Consider the following 19651-nt stretch of genomic DNA (forward strand, 5'->3'; position numbering starts at 1 on the left):
CCCATGTAGTGGAAACAGGACTGTACTTAATCAAGCAAATGATAAAGAACCAGTGAGAGAGAAAATTTGCTCTATCATGCTCAGTCAATGCCACAGCAGCACTGCCTGTGACCAGCCATTTTCTGTTTTCAGTCTTTGATGTCTTCATTGCTCAGTAGCATTATGTCAACTGCCTCAGACTCGCCTAAAGCTTCTGCAGGCACTACTAAGGATATATAAAACTGTGTCATGTACAGAGTTGAGAGGAGCAGCATCAACCAATCTGCTGTCCACAGCCAAATGAAGTCACAGCTTCACCACCACCTACCTATCAGACTCCTCCTCAGCTAATAATCTGCCAGTACGATGCTGACTAAAAATGATCGCCAGTGTGACATCTCTCCTGTTAGGAAGAATTTTAATTATACATGATGATAATTTGTAAGTCCATCTTCTTGCCTTCCCAAACCTGGATGCATATTGACCCAGAGAAGATACCACACAGGAGAGACCTAAATTACATCTCCTGATAAATGCTGTGTTTAGTATCTCATAAGCCTTGACAAGTCTCCATGCATCTGACTGCGTGGGGTTTAGAGTTCGAGATTACGCCTTCACCTGATGTGAATCCTTAACACTTCAACCATCACGTAATAATAAAATTAGATAACAACTTCTGGCTACAAGAAGTATTATAAGTTTTCTGCTTTAACACAATTCATATATATTTTTCATAATATTATACATTGCCTATGCCATAATTCCCTAACCAACCTTAAGGCAAGTTCAGTCTTAGATTCTACACATTTCAAGCAAGAGTTGAACATATAATTGTTAAATGCATTTAATTTTCATCAGTTGAGGCAGCAAAATATTCTTGACTGCAGTTGATCGTCACCTCGCTGTTATGGTGCACACTGTAGGAGGAGATTTACTGTAGTTCCACCAGTCCCTTAGCAAACAGTGTGGTCATTCAATTACTTAGCTTCTGCAACATAATCATTTCCACTATTAGCATATGCAAAATTTCCCTCACCCATAGACCATTTGACCTCCCAGTAGCATTTGTAATTAAAATCCTGATAAGCTGGCCACATATTGAGTAATTAACAAATGTTAATGGGCACAAAAGGTGATCAGTTTCACAGTGAAATAAATAATTTTCCTAAGCCATAAGAAAATTAAGGAATTCACACAACTAATTCACTGTTCGCACAGGTTAAACTAAATAAAGGTCAGTTGCCATATAGTGACAGACTTGTGTTGGTATTGATAAATGGCGATGGAAGCCAATGTCCACTGAATACGTTTATCAGTCTGTAGGCCCTGAACAACAACTAAGCACTAGTATTCTCACGTTTAAGTATAATTCACTTGTACAACAATAAATATAGTCTGTTTTGTTATTGGTCAGAGTCCATAAATATAGCCTCATTGTCTAGGGAAGCATCAGTTACATCAGAACATAGTATCAGTTGACTTGCCAAGAATGGACATGAGTTTTTGGCCACTTAGGCTAAAATCAATCAGCTAACTGGTTTCATATGATCAGTCAGCCAGAAGTGCTGCATTTCCATTGCTTTCCAGTGCTTTCCCCGGATGTAGAATAACGACAGTTGTTGATAGTGCTGCATCTTTCATCATTATGTCCAGGGAGATTCCAAGATAAAGGAAGCCCACTGTTTATAAGATTCTCTCCCACTGTTATAAAGCTTGTTGTTGTTGTTGTCTTCAGTCCAGAGACTGATTTGATGCAGCTCTCCATGCTACTCTATCCTGTGCAAGCTTCATCATCTCCAAGTAGCTACTGCACCCAACATCCTTCTGAATCTACTTAGTTTATTCATATCTTGGTCTCCCTCTACGATTTTTACCCTCCACACTGCCCTGCAGTACTAAATTGATGATCACTTGATGCCTCAGAACACATCCTACCTACAGATCTCTTCTTCTAGACAAGTTGTGCCACAAATTCCTCTTCCTCCGCAATTCTATTCAGCACCTCCTCATTAGTTACATGATCTACCCATCTAATCTGCAGCATTCTTCTCTAGCACCACATTTTGAAAGCTTCATTCTCTTCTTGTCTAAACTATTTGTCGTCTATGTTTCATATCCATACATGGCTACACTCTACAAATACTCCTAGAAAAGACTTCCCGACACTTTAATCTATACTCGATGTTAACAAATTTCTCTTCTTCAGAAACACTTTTCTTGCCATTGCCAGTCTACATTTTACATCCTCTCTACTTCAACCGTCATCAGTTATTTGGCTCCCCAAATAGCAAAACTCCTATACTACTTTAACTGTCTCATTTCCTAATCTAATTCCCTCAGCATCATCCAATTTAATTCGACTACATTCCATTATCCTCATTTTGCTTTTGTTGTTGTTCATCTTATAACCTCCTTTCAAGACACTGTCCATTCCGTTCAGCTGCTCTTCCAGATCCTTTGCTGTCTCTGACAGAATTACATCATCATCGGCAAACCTCAAAGTATTTATTTCTTCTCCATGGATTTTAATTCCTACTCCAGATTTTTCTTTTGTTTCCTTCACTGCTTGCTCAATATACAGATTGAATGCCCCTCAACTCTTATAACTGCCATCTGGTTTCTGTACAAATTGAAAATAGCCTTTTGCTCCCTGTATTTTACCCCTGCCACCTTCAGAATTTGAAAGAGAGTATTCCAGTCAACATTGTCAAACTTTTCTCTAAGTCTCTAAATGCTTGAAATGTAGGTTTGCCTTTCCATAACCTATCTTTGAAAATAAGTCGTAGGGTCAGTACTGCCTCATGTGTTCCAACATTTCTGCGGATCAAAACTGATCTTCCCCAAGGTAGGCTTCTACCAGTTTTCTCATTCATCTTTAAAGAATTCATGTCAGTATTTTGCAGCTGTGACTTGTTAAACTGATAGTTTGCTAATTTTCGCACCTGTCAACAACTGCTCTCTATGTGATTGGAATTCTTATATTCTTCTTGAAGTCTGAGGGTATTTTGCCTGTCTCATACATCTTGCTCACCAGGCTATCAGTAGTTCTAATGAAATATTGTCTAATCCCAGGGCTTTGTTTCGACTTAGGTCTTTTGGTGCTTGGTCAAATTCTTCAGACAGTATCATATCTCCCATTTCATCTTCACCTATGTCCTCTTCCATTTCCACAATTTTGCCCTCAAGTACATCTCCCTTGTATAGACCCTCTATACACCCCTTCCAACTTTCTGCTTTCCCTTCTTGATTAGAACTGGGTTTCCATCTGAGCTCTTGATCCTCATAGACGTAGTTCTCTTTCCTGCATAAGTCTCTTTAATTTTCCTGTAGGCAGTCTCTGTCTTACCCCCTAGTGACACGTGCCTCTTCATCCTTTCATTTGGCCTCTTGTCATCCCTGCTTAGCCATTTTGCACATCCTGTTGATCTCATTTTTGATACATTTGTATTCCTTTTTGTCTGCTTCACTTACTGCATTTCTATATTTTCTCCTTTCGTCAATTAAATTCAGTATCTCTTCTGTTACATAAGGAGTTCTACTAGCCCTCTTCTTTTTACCTACTTGATCCTCTGCTGCCTCCACTATTTCATCTTTCAAAGTTACCCCATTCTTCTCCTGTTGTATTTCTTTCCCCTGTTCCTGTCAATTGTTCCCTAATGCTCTCTCTGAAGTTCTCTACAACGTCGTGTTCTTTCAGTTTATCCAGGTCCCATCTCCTTAAAGTCCCACCTTTTTTCAGTTTCTTCAGTTTTAATCTAAAGTTCATAACCAATAGATTCTGGTCAGTCCACATCTGTCTCTGGAAATGTCTTACAATTATAACCTGGTTCCAAAATCTGTCTTACCATTGTATAATCCATCAGAAACCTTCCAGTGTCTCCAGACCTCTTCCATATATACCACCTTCATTCATGATTCTTAAACCAAGTGTTAGCTATGATTAAGTTACGCTCTCTGCAAAATTCTACCAGGCGGCTTACTCTTTCATTCCTTACACCCATTCCATGTTCACCTACTACTTTTCCTTCTCTTCCTTTTCCTACTATCGAATTCCAGCCCTCCATGACTATTAAATGTTCATCTCCCTTCATTATCTGAATAATTTCTTTCATCACATCATATATTTCTTCAAGCTCTTTGTCATCTGCAGAGCTAGTTGGCATATAAACTTCTACTACTGTGTTAGGCATGGGCTTCGTATCTATCTTGGCTACAATACTGTGCTCACGATGCTGTTTGTAGTAGTTTACCTGCGCTCCTATTTTTTTATTCGTTATTAAACCTACTCCTGCATTACCCCCATTTGATTTTGTATTTATAACCTTGTATTCACTTGACCAGAAGTCTTGTTCTTCCTGCCACCGAACATCATTAATTCCCGCTACATCTCACTTTAACCTAACCATTACCCTTTTTACATTTTTTAACCTACCTGCTCAATTAAGGGATCTGGTGTTCTATGCTCCAATCCATATAATGCCAGTTTTCTTTCTCTTGATAACAACGTCATCCTGAGTAGTCCCCACCCGAAGATCCGAATGGGGGAATGTTTTATCTCTGAAATATTTTACCCAAGAAGATGCTATCATCATTCAACCATACAGCCAAGCTGCATGCCCTTGGGAAAAATTACAGCTGTAGTTTCCCCTTGCTTTCAGTTGTTTGCAGTACCAGCACAGCAAGGCTGTTTTGGTTTATGTTACAAGGCCAGAACAGTCAATCATCCATTCTGTTGCCCCTGCAACTACTGAAAAGGCTGGTGACCATCTTCAGGAGTGACACATATGTCTGGCCTCTCAACAGGTACCCTTCAATTGTTGTATCTGTATCTCTGAGGAACGCAAGCCTGCCAACCAACGGCAAGATCCATGGTTCATGGGATTGGATTGGGGTGTGGGGTGGGGAGGGGGGTGGTTATAAAGCATACATAGAGATTATGAAGCATACATTGGTCAAACTATTCATTCTGTTTGTTCAGGAAGTGTGTGTGGTATATCACTGCCACACAATGTTACAACAACCCACATAATCCATTGTGGCTGAGCAGTGCTCAGATGAGGGTCATGCAATGATATATAATCTGACAGAGATGGTTGTTGCCACTTCCCTGTACTAGGATTGTGTTCTGAATGAATCTATTGAAATTAGGCTGGCTGATAATCTTATTAATAGGGATGGCACCTTTTGCTGACCTGCCTTAAAATACAGCATTCTTTTACTCAGTCAGCAGAAGATTTTGATGATTAGTTACATTGGAAATACCTCATTTGCTTTCACCACTCTTAACACTGTTCATATCCTTGCAGCAGGGGCATCCCTACACTTTGCGTGTGTGCCAAGCACACTGTGCTGGTCTGCAGTAAAAGATATCCCAACAGCAAATCATCCTATTTTTGTTGTTGCCTCTAATGCTTCTTCCATCCGAACCTCACCCTCCTGGTTATAGTTATTATTATTACACACTTGGTTCGTATTACCGTTCAGATAGATTAACATGGTATCACAGTTGTCTCTCTTATCTGATTTTCCAGTATGGATTACTACTCATTCTAATTTGCTTAGCAGTTTTATTGATTAACAACAATTTATTGCAATGCACACTTTCTTTCTGGAACATATCAATCATTAACAGATATAGCTAGATGGAAACAAAGTACCTTTTTATCTTAATATTCTAACTCATTCCTACTGATATTAAGGACGAAAATCAGCAGTCACAACACTTTTTTAATTTGGCTGAAAATCAGCAGTCACAACACTTTTTTAATTTGGCTTTTCATGCTTGTATTAGCAGATATCCAAAAGCCACTGAAAATTAGTTTTTCGGTACATATAAGTTAATTTTATTTAAAATTTGTATTTTTCCTTTTCAGACTGTGCTGAGGATATGGGATTGTCTTTTTTATGAAGGGTCCAAGATAATATTCAGAGTGTGTCTAACACTTATTAAGAGAAATCGAAGCAGTCTCCTTGAAAGCACTGACTTTGCTACATTGGCGGAGTGTTTCAAGAATATTACTAAGGATTCATTAGTCATTCAATGCCATGACTTTATGGAGGTTAGTTTTCACTTTAATATGACCCAAGCTGCATTTTGTGGTAGCAAAATTGTGTATTTATGTTTAACAAAGCCACATGTAAAGCAATATTTATCCAAAATGTGTGTATGTGTAGTTAACAGTGACACCAGTGACCGTATCGTTGTAAGTAGCTGAAATTAGTAGTTGATTGTGATGTGAGGTTCGACATGTAGCATGTCCCTTTGTTAGTTTGCTTTTTCAGTAAGAGAGCTGTAATGTGTGATAGTGCTCATACTGTCATTACAGATTAATTAACCCTTGACCTGTACAAGCTGCCTTCGTGTCATGTAATACTTTGGAGTAATGCTGGAGTGCGGAGGCGATTGGGTGTTGGCGTGGGGGATTGGTAGGGAGTACAGTCTTTTGGGAAGTTGTTGTGCGTGTGAAATTAATTCACGTGCAATGAGGATGATATTATAATTTGACCTTTGCACAAGCAATTTGGACATCTTTGTTGCCTACTTTCAGAAGAGGTTGGTGTGTAGTTATTTTGTTATTAGCGGGTTTCCTAATTGCCATGTCTTGCAGGGGGTAAGGTATCTCCTTCCAGCCACTGTTCCTCAACACAGTTAGTTATATTTAGTTATTAGTGTCTTTAGCAGTGGAAACATAATAGTGGCCTACCAGAACCTAGTTCATTGTATTGAAGTTAGTACCTGGCTGTGGGCAGATGGTGCATTGAAATTATAAAACAATGCAATTGAACACATGTGCATGTGTGCAGCCCTTTTCCTCTGAAAACCCACGCGCGCGCGCGCACTCACACACACACACACACACACACACACACACACACACACACACACACACACACACACACACACAACTGCAGTCTGTGCCTGCTGAGACTGCCCTGTGAGCAGGTGCACATGGTGGGAGACACAACCAGGTGGTGGGAGTAAGGAGGAGGCTGGGGCAGAGAGAGGGAGTGATAGCAGGATAGGGTTGGGGGGGGGGGGGGGGGGGGATGGTAAAGTGCTGCTCATGGGAACATACAGGGATGAGGTGGAGAGAGAGTAGAGCAGCTAGGTGCAGTCAGGAGGTGAGACAGAGGGCACAGGGGAGGATTAGTGAGAAAGAAGAGAGGTAAAAACACTGTGGGTGCATTGAAGGGACTGTGTAGTGCTGGAATGGAAACAGGAAAGGGGCTAGAGCATAAGGACAGAGGCTAACGAAGGTTGAGGCCAGGAGGGTTGGGGGACGTAGGCTATATTGCAGGGAGAGCTTCACACGTGCAGTTCAGGAAAACTGTTGTTGGTCGGAAGGATCCAGATGGCACACACTGTGAAGAACTTGTGGAAATGTAGAACATTATGTTGGGCGGTGTGTGCAGCAGTGGGGTGGTCCAGCTGTTTCTTGGCTACAGTTTGTCAGTGGCCATTCATGTCGACAGATAGCTTGTTAGTTGTTACACCCATGTAGAATGCGATGCAGTGGTTGCAGCTTAGCTTGTATATCGCATGACTTGTTTCACAGGTTGCCCCACCTTTTATGCGATAGGCGATGCTTGTGACTGGACTGCATTAGGTGGTGGTGGGAGCATGTATGGGACAAGTCTTTCATCGAGGTCTATTTTGGGAATATGAGCCATGAGGCAAGGGGTTGGGAGCAGGAATTGTATAGGGATGGATGAGGATATTGTGTAGGTTCAGTGGGCAGTGGAATACCACTGTGGGAGGGGTGGCAAGGGTAGTGGGTAGAACAGTCCTCATTTGAGGATACGATAAGAGGTAGTCAAAATCCTGCTGGAGAATGTGATTCAGTTGCTCCAGTCCTAGGTGGTACTGAGTCACGAGGGGAGTGCTCCTCTGTGGCCAGACGTTGGGAATTTGGAAGGTGGTGGGTGACTGGAGAGATAAGGCACAGGAGATCTGTTATTGTCCAAGGTTGGGAGGGTAATTATAGTCTGCGAAGGCCTCAGTGAGATCCCTTGTGTGTTTAAAGAGGGGCTGCATGTTATTACAGATTTAATGGCCGTGGGTGGCTAGGCTGTATGGAAGGGATTTCTTGATATGGAGTGAGTGACAGCTATTGAAGATACCAACCATTTCCTCCACCGACTCTCCACAATTCCTGTTCCTTTACCACTTGGTGCCCTGCTCATCACTATTGATGCCATCCCCTTTTACACTAACATCCCTAATACTGCTATTGAAAACTACCTCTACCAACACCGGACAGATTCCAAACCTACAACCTCCTTTGTAATTGCCGTGACCCACTATATCCTCACCCACAATTACTTCTCCTTTGAAGCCATTACATACAAACAAATCCTGGGTGCAGCTAAGGGCACTCGCATGGCACTGTCCTATGCCAACCTATTCATGGGCCATCTAGAGGAATCCCTGAACACCCATAATCCCAGACCCCTCACCTGTTTCAGATTTATTGATGGCTTATTCATGATCTGGATATAGGATGAGGACACCCTATCCAAATTTGTCCAGAACCTCAACACTTTCTTTCCCATTTGTTTCACCTTGTCCTACTGAACCCAACAAGCCACCTTCCTTGATGTTGATATCCACTTGAAAAATTGCTACATCAGTACGTCCGTCTATATCAAACCCACTAACCACCAGCAATACCTCAACTTCGAGAGCTGCCACCTATTCCATACAGCCCAGCCACCCGTGACAGTTGCATCTGTAGTGACAAGCAGTCCCTCTTGAAATACACGGAGGGTCTCACTAAGGCCTTCACACGTATGATTACCCTCCTAACCTTGTACAAAAACAGATCTCCCATGCCTTATCTCTCCACTCATGCACCACCTTCCAAATTCCCACCATCCGGCCCACGAGGACCATTCCCCTCGTGACTCAGTACCACCAGGACTGAAGTATCATACCAGAGATCAGCATTGGCTGAACTGGGGCAGCACATTGCAAGGAAACTACCAGAACTATCTTGAACAGGGTGGCAACTCCATCATGATGATGCACAACCTTTGGAGTCTGAAATTTTATTCCCATCATTTAGCTGTGGGGCATTCGATTTCAGAACTCTGAAGCAATGGTCAAGAAAAGTGAGGCAATTCTCAAGGATGTGACAAAGAATGGCCAGCACCATATGTTCAAGGACTAGTAGAGACAATATAAGATGTTCATTCACGTAGGAGGGGAGTACTTTGAAAAAGTTCATGTAAGCGCTGAAATTGGGTAATAAACATCTGTGAAGGAAAAAAAAATCTGTCTTTGTTGATCAGCCCTTGTGTATAACTGCCATCATATATTAGAAACAGAAATAGTTATCTTTGCTGAGGATGCAAGATTATAGTCATTCCCGGGTGGAGAATCCTCCACTTTTGCACGAGGGGTAAACCAATAATCACAATATAATATTCTAAATTCTTAAGTGTTTATATAGATAAAAACTTGAACAGGAAGTAGGAATGCCAGTTATCGCTCAAACAACCAGTTTTTCGTTACACCAGTTCTTTTCGTCTCCAGTTAACTTGACTGTTAAAACAGCTCAAAATAACTGGTTTTTGAAATAACCAATTATTGATTTTGCATTGCTATTACTTTCAGAAAGAAATGTAGACTTCAAACAAAAATCAAAAACTTCTAATGAAGGTGAAGAGCTCAAAACCATGATCGATATAGCAGTTGACACAGCAGCAGTAATTGGTCTCGTTGTCTCCGGCCAAAATAGTGAAGGTGAAGGAGACAGATGAGGTGACAGCGAGAGCAAAAGGTCACATTTTAATGGCTTCCCTGCATCATTACTTTTGGATGGTATCAATTTTTCACTCTGAAACAACTACAAAACTAAAGGTTCAGTTATTATCCTCAATTTATAGTAGGTCATTAAAATTACAGGTGTATCAGTCAAATTTACCTTCTCTTCCAAGGTACATTGTGGGCGTTTTCTCCTTATATGATGTCTGAAGTTTGATGTGCCTCTTCCCATTTTTAATCTTTTAAAACAGATGAAGTGACGTATTTCATTGTTACCATACTTCTAAAAATACTTCCAAACTAGGAATGGTATCATTTGCAGTAAAACTGATGTCGGAGGACGATTGCAAGAAACTACCATATAGACCAGGTGGGGAGAAGTCTTGCACTCTGCACATATGTGTGTACTATCTAATAGACCATGCCACATGGCAAAGGGTATGTTATTGTCTGTGCAGTGCTGTACCACTCCTTACATCATGTTTGTTTCTAGTTTCTAACTGTAGGCGTTGTTATTAAAATAGTGCTGATCACTTTTCCCAATTTCTTTAATAATCCAATATTTCAAAGCAGTGGAAATTTGATGAATGGATTTTACTCATTGTTAAAGTGCTGCTGGTATGGCATATTTATATGCCTTTTTTACTCAGTCATTAGTAAAAGATGAAAAAAAACTGTTATAACTGAGACCCAGCAAATATGAAAATATACCTGTTATTTGGTACTAAAATATCAGTATCTGCTTTAACTGGTCAGTTTTTCCCGTCCCTAACTGGAAGTCACATGTTACAGATCTTCTTAAACATCTAAGTTCTGCAGATTTTGTATTAAGGATAGTGGATCAATCCAAATGAAGTGATCCAATAAAAATTAGGTTGGTTGATTGACCATTTTTAAGTATTTTAATTTTTTTTGATATGTGATTACCCTATAATTGAGAAGTTCAAAACAGTTTTTTTTTTTTTTTTTTAATTTTATCTTTCACCTTTACTGAATGGCGGCCATTTTCATTTGTAAGCGCGACTGTTTCAGTTTAGAGACGTTAGCAAAAATATTAATATCTCTGCACTGGGTTAGGTTACAGCATTGCAGTTGACATGATTGTTTTTAGGGAAGTGTCCTCTACAACAATGTCAATTACACAAAGTACCCTAAATCCAAAAATAGCCAGTCAAAATGACCTCCAAAGTTTGGTATCCAAATTTTCAAAAGCCCACTTTTTAGGCCCAAAAATAACGAACAAGGAGTGATTTATGGGAGTCTATTTTTACCTATAGTTAGGTATCATACACTACTAGCCTTATATAGAGCAAGAACATTTACAAATGTTTCCTTAATTTTTTATGAATTTTTGAAATTTGAAAATTTTAATTTTTTGTAAAGTTTGGGGTTAATTATGTCAGGTGGGACTTCATATAAAAATATGTTTTTTGCACAGTTTGTACACCTATATGTTAGCAACGTACTGTAAAAATGTCAACATTGATATCTGACTGTGAAAAAAGATATGACTATTTGAAAATGAAGAGAGAATTCACATTACTCTACTACTGAGCCTATGGCTGTTTCCTATTCATGTGTGATATTGGTGGGATATAATCAGTTATTATTGAAATAAGGTACTGAATTATATACAAAAGGTGGAAACATCACTGAGATTAACATTTATATTATTTTGACATACTTAAAATAAATATTTTCAATTAACATCCTTAGAGATGCCACTGTTCCTAAACCTGATGGTGAATGTTAAGAACACCAATTTCTTCAGACACCTTCTGTGATATAGCATAAGACCTCCCAGTTGCTGTCGTAAGTTCAAGCACTGAAAGTTTCCTTAAAACATTTTTCATAGGTATCAAAACTTTGTCACTAGTAGATTTCTTGAATGATGTTCTTGGGCCATCAGGGTGGTAAAAATGCATAGAAATATCATTGTTTTCCAAACTTATTCTTTCAACCTCTGCAAGTCACCACTGTCCATCATACACACATGCCACCATGTCATTCAATGTTAAAGACAGAGATGTAATTTTACTGACACAATGATCCTCATAAATTTTGGTTTCTGATGTTACATAGCCTTGAACTAAGTTTTCTGCAATGCCAAGGAATTTGTTGAAATGCCTTGTTCCTTTTTATTGCTACACAGTTTTCAAATCTGGTTTGAAGTGTTGTTTCCATATGCAGAACCATTTCTTCTTTCTTGATCAGAAAATAAGTGATGCCTTTAATATTATCCTTGCAGAAGACATACATGTCCTGTACTGTGAGAATTTGGTCGGTGGTTGGTCTTTGTAGGCTGGCTTTATGTACTTCATGTTTTGTTGTACCTCCTAGTCCATCACATGCATTTTTGCCATGGCAAGATGCAAAAAAGTGCCATTCAGCCTCCAACTCAAAGTCTGCTTTGTGGTTGCACAGATTTGAAAAATTCTTTTTGTTCTTATACTGACTACCACTTCCATCTGAAAAGTATATCCGTTTCTCAATCTTGGGAAAATTTTCTTTTATGTAATTTATGCCATACTTTTGAAACACATGTACAGCCAAAGTGTTGTGCTCCAAGTAGTTGCTTAGAGTGCAAATTGAAGAACTGCAAACTTCATCTTTCTCATTTTTAAAATAGAGAATAAATGGATGCACTGTTGCCTGGTCATTGACCCAGTTGTACCTTTGTATTGCATCCTGAATCACAAATGTAAAATTTTCTGCAAAATCATCTAGCACTATGCATTTAGTTTCATGAAGTTTTGCTTTTTTGTCCTTCAAAAACTTATTTTGGATTTTAGAAACATAGTGGTGACTTTTGAGTTTTTGTAAGTTATCAATTAAAGATTCCAAGTACTCTTCCTGTGATTTAACCACTGTTATCATTTCTGCCCTGTCATTTGTGACCCACTGTTTGAAGGTAACACTGTCTGGCATTTCCTCATCATATTCGTGAAACAATTCAATAACGGTTTCCTTACCAGGGCATATATTACACAAAATCATCATGCGGTCATAATTGTTAATGTCACAGACCATTAAATCTAGTAACTCTTTGTAGTTAAGATCACTGAGTTTTGCACCCACAATCATCAGCTTGACATTTTGATGATATAAACAAACACATACGGAGTGTGTCCCTGAGAATCCAGCCAAAATACACCACTTAGGGTGGAGGTCACAAAATTTTGACCTTCCGATTTTGCATTCAGGATGAGAATTTTTGAAAGCTACATTAAGTTCATTTAAATTTGACAGCACTAGTCATTTCTGCTTTGTTACTTTAACTCCATTTATAACAACTCTTTTGCTATCTTCGCAACCTAGGCACATTCTACTGTTTTCGTCATCTTCAAAAAACTGCTGGATCTTTTCAGTTGTTTCTTCACTTATACCTACTCCTTTCTTCTTTCCTAAAACTGGAAGAATGCCTTGCTCTTTCACTAATTTTCGGGTTAGTTTAACAAACGATGAGAAATGTTGAATTCATGAACTATTCTGTTTCTCTTGACCATGAGTCAAGGAGCAAACTTAAAATTTTAACTTTTTCCTCTTTAGATGTCACTGAACATTTAATTTTTAATTTCTCTATTAAGCTCAAATATTCAGTGTCAGATGATGCTGGTGGTAGGTTTTCTTTTTCTTTAGAAATAATGTTGGTATCTGTATTATTAAAGCATGATACCAAGTCTTTTCTAATTTTGTCTGAAATTTGTTGTATCTTGTTTTCAATAGCTGCTTTTCTTTTTCTGCTACTTAATTTTATTATTTTTGAAGCAGGAGATTCTAGTACCTTCCGCCGCGGAAGTCGAACATGCGGCAGAACAAATGGACGTGGTCAGCCCATAGAGGGCTCCGCCTCCGCGGCGGCTATTCCGCGCAGCGGCTCTCGCACAGCGAGGGCGCCACTGCTAAGCCACGTGCAGACAGCAGCCAATAGCCGCTCCCTCCGGTTCCGTATATAGGGACCCGCTCTGCCCTAGTCCAGCCAGTCTGGTACTCTCTCTGGATTTCGTTTCTGTCTCGGCGGTACTGCGTTCTGGTCGTTGCTCATTGTTGACATTTGCCTGGCTCTGGTTCCGAGTGGATTTATGTTTGGTGTTTTGGTGTTGTGGTTTCCACAAGCCTCTGTTGTTTCTCTCTTCCTCATTGTGTCGCTAATAGTCGATCGTGGTCGGTTGTTGTCAGTTGTCGTTGGTCTGTTGTCCGACTCATCCTGTGTTTACCCGGTGGTGTGTGCTCCACCGCCAGCGGCTTCCCCGCCTGGCGGCTCCGATCCGCAGCCCAAGGCGTTCCCTCTGTTGGTTGTGGTTACTACAGAGATAGTCTTAACTTAGAACAAGCAAAATCGAATGTGCTAACAGCTTCCTCATTTAGAATATAAATGTCATTAACAAGGTTACCTGATTCTGGTTCTGGATTCATCACAAATATTTTTGAGTAACAATTTGGGCACAGGAAATTTCCAAGAATCACATTACGTTTCACTTGGAAGCTGTTTCACTCTCACATAACAAGGAGAAATGTTCAAGTTTTATTTCCCTCAAACCTTTAGTAATAGGCTGTTTATGAACTTTAAGTGGATCACAGCAGTTTCTTCCAAAAATGTGGTTGTACTTCAGAATATATTTCTTCTCATGATACTCGCACACTGATGTTACAGAACAACTTACTCGAAATTTAAACAAAGTTTGTGTAACTTCATCAAAGTCATTGAAATTTTTCAAGTTTTTTGAAACTGAACTGTAAACTTTTTTGACACATTTCACTTGCTGTCTGTCCAGCAGAACACTGTTTATCCATGTTATTGCATTCCAGTTACTCTCAAAATTAATTACAAATTACACACAGAACAAAACACATAACACATTCTACACTCTCGAAGTATGTACATCCACTATAATGGAGGTTCCAGAACAGACTGACTACAACAATGCCACACCCAGCAATAATGTACTTCTTTATTGACAATAAGCCTAAACGTAAATGGGTATTTCTGTTACCATAGAACAAAAGCGAAAGCTCCTATTGTTTAATATTGCATTAAAAGTAAATAAACTAAATGAATATTGGGTGATACTGCTAACTAATAATATGTCACAATCAAATTTTATTACAATGAAACAATAAACAATTTAAATAGGCAACAGCCATAAAATCAGTTGTAGAGTAATCCACTGCAGAAATTTTTAATCGCTCTCCGTTTCTCTGCTGCATTGAAACGAGCCATGCGCTTCGTATGACAGCTGCAATCTGGGCCAGTTCTTGTAGCCTCCACCAAATAACCTGTGCTTGTGACAAATTCTTCACCCCTTTGTGTGGCTAATTTCTCCGTTTCTTTTGGATGCTTGTCTTTGTTCACTTTATCTTGCTTTCTTCTAGGCTGTCACATCATCATCTGACTCGACACTTTAAAGAACACAAAAAAATACTTCACTCACTGAGAAATATCTACTATCTACTGAATATAAACACACCCAGGCAACAAGCAGCTCCAGCTTGCACTGCTACAGAAGCTGTAAACAAATCCAGCCCTCATTGTCGACCCAATCTCCTGCCATTTCTAAACACTCACAACTCGACCTCTGCCTCTTAAATACAGTTGCCCCACACATTTCAGTGTGGCTCATGCCACATATTCGGCCATTGATCTCTTGGTTTGCAGGCGCCTTTCCAGATGGGCTTTAAACAAGGCAGACTGGGATGCTTTCACCTCTGCTGTCACCGTTGACTCTCCCCCACATGGTAACATTGATGTGTTTGTTGAGCAGGTAAATACAACGATCATTTCTGCAGTGGGAATAGCGATCCCTTGCTCTTTAGGGTGCCCCCAGCGAAAGACAGTCCCTTGGTGGTTGCTGGAAGTTGCTGAGGCAATTAAGGGGCATCGGCGAGCTCTACAGCGGCATAAGCAGCACCCTTCCCTGGAGCACCTCATAGCCTGTAAACGGCTCCGTGCCCACGTTCGCCAGCTTATCAAAAGACTGAAACAGGAGTGTTGGGAGAGATATGTCTCGACCATTGGGTGCCATATGTCACCTTCCCAACTCTGGGGAAAGATCAAGTGAGTTTTTGGGTACCAGACCCCAACAGGTGTTCCTGGTGTTAACATCATATCTACCGATGTGAACGAGATTTTCGAGCACTTCGCTCGCGCCTCTGCATCAGAGAATTACCCCCCAGCCTTTCGCACTCTCAAACGGCGGATGGAACAGAAAGTCCTCTCATTCACTGCATGCCACAGTGAACCATATAACGTCCCATTCACAGAGTGGGAGCCCCTCAGTGCCCTTGCACATTGCCCCGACACAGCTCCTGGGCCAGATTAGATCCACAGTCAGATCTCTCATCTGGCTAAGAGAGACATCATCTTCAACTAGATCTGGTGCGATGGCGTCTTTCCATCACACTGGTGGGAGAGCACCATCATACCAGTGCTCAAACCTGGCAAAAACCCTCCTGATGTGGATAGCTATTGGCCCATCAGCCTCAACAATGTTTTTTGTTAGCTGCTAGAACATACGGTGTGTCAGTGGTTGGGTTGGGTCCGGTCCTGGAGTCACGTGGCCTACTGGCTCCGTGTCAGGATGGCTTCCACCTGGGTCGCTGTACTACTGATAATCTTGTGTCTTTTGAGTCTGCCATCCGAACATCCTTTTCCAGATGCCAACACCTCGTTGCCATCTTTTTTGATTTACAAAAAGCATTTGACACCAACTGGCGACATCTCCTTGCCACATTATACGAATGGGGTCTCCGAGGCCGACTCCAGATTTTTATCCAGAATTGCCTGTCGCGTCTTACTTTCGGTGTCCAAGTTGGTGCCTCCCATAGTTCCTCTCATATCCAGGAGAATGGGGTCCCGTAGGACTCTGTATTGAGTGTATCTCTATTTTTAGTGGCCGTTAACAGTCTAGCAGCAGCTGTAGGGCTGTCTGTCTCACCCTCTCTGTATGCAGATGACTTTAGCATTTTGTACTGCCCCACCAGTACTGGAGTTGATGAGCAGCATCTACAGGGAGCCATTCACAAGGCACAGTCATGGGCTGTAGCCCACAGCTTCCAGTTTTCAGCCGCGAAGTCGTATGCTATGCACTTCCGTCAGCGTAGTACCATTCATCTGGAACCAGAACGTTACCTTAATGATGATCCCCTCACTATAGTGGAGACATATCAATTTTTAGGACTGGTTTTCGATGCCCGATTGACTTGGCTTCCTCACCTTCATCTGCAGAAGTGCTGGCAGGACATAAATGCCCTCCACTGCCTGAGCAACACCAATTGGGGTGCAGATTGCTCTGCGCTGCTGCAGCTCTACAGAGCCCTTGTTCAATCCCGCCTTAACTATGGGGGGTCTAGTTTATGGTTCGATGTCACCCTCAGCATTGCATGCGTTTACTCGACCCAGTGCACCACTGTGGCGTTTGACTAGTGATGGGAACTTTTAGGACAAGTCCGGTGACCAGCGTCCTTGTGGAGGCTGGAGTCCCTCCATTGCAGGCCAGGCGTGCCCAACTGCTTGCCAGTTACACTGCACATGTTCATAGTTCTCCTGTTCATCTGAATTACCGTCTCCTTTTCCCACCCACGTGCATCTCCTGCATCAGTGGCCCAAGTCAGGGCTTACAATTACATTTCGCATCCAATCTCTTCTGTCTGAAGTGGAGTCCTTGCCTTTACCACCTATACTCGAGGTCCATTCACATACACCTCCATGGTGTACACCTGGTCCGCGGCTTCGCTTGGACCTTTCACACCGCCGAAAGAACTCAGTTCACTCTGTATCTCTCCACTGTCACTTCCTCTCAACTCTTGACTTGTACCAAGGCCATGAAATGGTTTACACCGACGGCTCGATAGCTGATGGTCACATCGGCTTCGCGCATGTCCATGGAGGACATAATGAACAACATTCCTTGCCCGATGACTGCAATGTTTTCACTGCAGAGCTGGTGGCTATATCTCATACTCTTGAACACATCCGTTCATGCCCTGGGTTGTCGTTTCTTCGGTGTACTGAATCCTAAAAGCTATCGACCAGTGCTACCCTTGTCATCCTTTGGTAGCGACCATCCAGGAGTCATCTACGCTCTGGAACGGTCCAGTCATTCAGTGGTGTTTGTGTGGACCCCAGGACGCAACGGAATCCCAGGCAATGAACTTGCTGACAGGCTGGCCAAACGGCCTACACTGAAACCGCTTATGGAGATAGGCATTCCAATAACTGACTTGCATTTGTTTTTAAGCCGCCAGGTTTTTTGGCTTCGGGAGACGGAATTGCATAGTCTCAGTACGAACAACAAACTGTGTGCTATTAAGGAGACTACGAATGTGTGGCAGTCCTCCATGCAGGCTTCTTGCAAGGACTCTGTGGTTCTCTGCCAGCTCCACATTGACCACGCTTGGGCGACCCACAACTACCTCGTGCGCCATGAAGACCCGCCTCAGTGTCGATGCGGCGCCCAGTTAACAGTGGCCCATATTCTGGTGCAGTATCCTGCTTTGACTGCCTTGCAATGAAATCTTCGGTTACCGAACTCATTGCCACTAATTTTATCTGACAACGCTTCATTGGCTCATTTAGTTTTATGTTTTATTCGTGAGGATGGGTTTTATCATTTGATCTAAGTTTTAGCTCAAGTCCTTTGTCACTCTGTGTCCTCCACCCTAGTGCTCTTAGGGTGAAGGTTTTAATGTGTTGCAGAGTGGCTGGCTTCTCCTTTTTATTCTCAGGGTCAGCCAGCCATGGTAATCTGTTGTGTTGTTTTAATCTCTTCTACTACCTGTTTCTTGCGTGTCTGTGGATTTCTTCTCCCCTTTTGTCCATTTCAGTGTTTGTTGCCCTTACGTCGTTCTTGTGGTTTTTCCTTTCTCTCCGTTTTGTGTTATCAGTCTCGCTTGTTTTATTCTCACCCTTGTGGCATTGTTTTATTCAGAACAAGGGACCGATGACCTAGCAGTTTAATCCCTACCCCCTCTTTTAAACCAACCAACCAACCAACCATACCTGAAGAAATAGAAGAGAGATATCAGTCCACTGTTCATCAAATTGAAACTAGACATCATCATCTTGGACAGTTTCCAGCCTCTGGCCAAGTCTGTATGGAACACAGGCCTCTCCATTGTCTTCTGTCTTGCCACTGTCTCTCCGTCTTCACCTTGGTCCAGTCTTCTCCTTTCTTCTGGGCGCATTCCTCTACTCCTTTCAGCCATTTGTCTCTCAGTGTTCCTCTTGGTCTCTTTCCTTCCAGTTTCATCTCGTGTAACATCCTGGGTATCCTCTTCTCCATTCTCTTAACATGCCCATACCATCTCAGCCTTAATTTCTCCATCTCCTCCTGTAATTGTTACACCTTCATTAATTCTCTGATCCTCTCATTTCTTAACCTGTCTATCTTTGTTACTCCAGTACTGTTTATCAAGAATTTCATCTCACTAGCTTGTACTTTGCTTCTCTCTTACTTTCATAACCCAGGTTACAGATGCATATGTCAGGATTGGGACATAGTATGACTGGTATATAACCTTTTTACTGATTTGGAGTACATCCTTGGTCCATATCAGGCTTCTGACACCCTTCTGAAATGCATCTGCATTTCTCCCCCGCTCGTTTATTTCTCTGCCGTTTTTCCCATCCTCCTGTATCAGGCTTCCTAGGTACTTGAAACACTCCACTCTCCTCAATCGTTATTCCAGTTGTTCCTCTCTCCTTCTTTCTTGTTGTGATAATCATCTCACTCTTACTTATACTAAATTCATCCCATATTCTTGTACTGTTCATTCCCATATGTCCAGCTGCTCTTGTACCTCCTTCTCATTCCCCCAAATCATATCATATCATCTGCAAACACCATAGCTTTCATCTTCCTTTCACCAATTACTTATGCTACTGTACTCATTATATCATCCATCACT

The 19651-nt window shown here is 41.4% G+C and overlaps 1 protein-coding gene across 1 annotated transcript in view; it reads left to right on the top strand.

The window, feature by feature from the left end:
- LOC126457046 (growth hormone-regulated TBC protein 1-A) overlaps nucleotides 1-19651 on the top strand; it is a 50944-nt gene that overhangs the window by 21094 nt on the left and 10199 nt on the right. Inside the window, exon 6 of the mRNA XM_050093035.1 lies at nucleotides 5853-6038. Within this exon, the coding sequence (XP_049948992.1) occupies nucleotides 5853-6038 (186 nt within the window). The remainder of the gene's footprint in view (nucleotides 1-5852; nucleotides 6039-19651) is intronic.

This window comes from Schistocerca serialis, chromosome 2, assembly GCF_023864345.2.
Source record: "Schistocerca serialis cubense isolate TAMUIC-IGC-003099 chromosome 2, iqSchSeri2.2, whole genome shotgun sequence".
NCBI classification, from domain to species: domain Eukaryota; kingdom Metazoa; phylum Arthropoda; class Insecta; order Orthoptera; family Acrididae; genus Schistocerca; species Schistocerca serialis.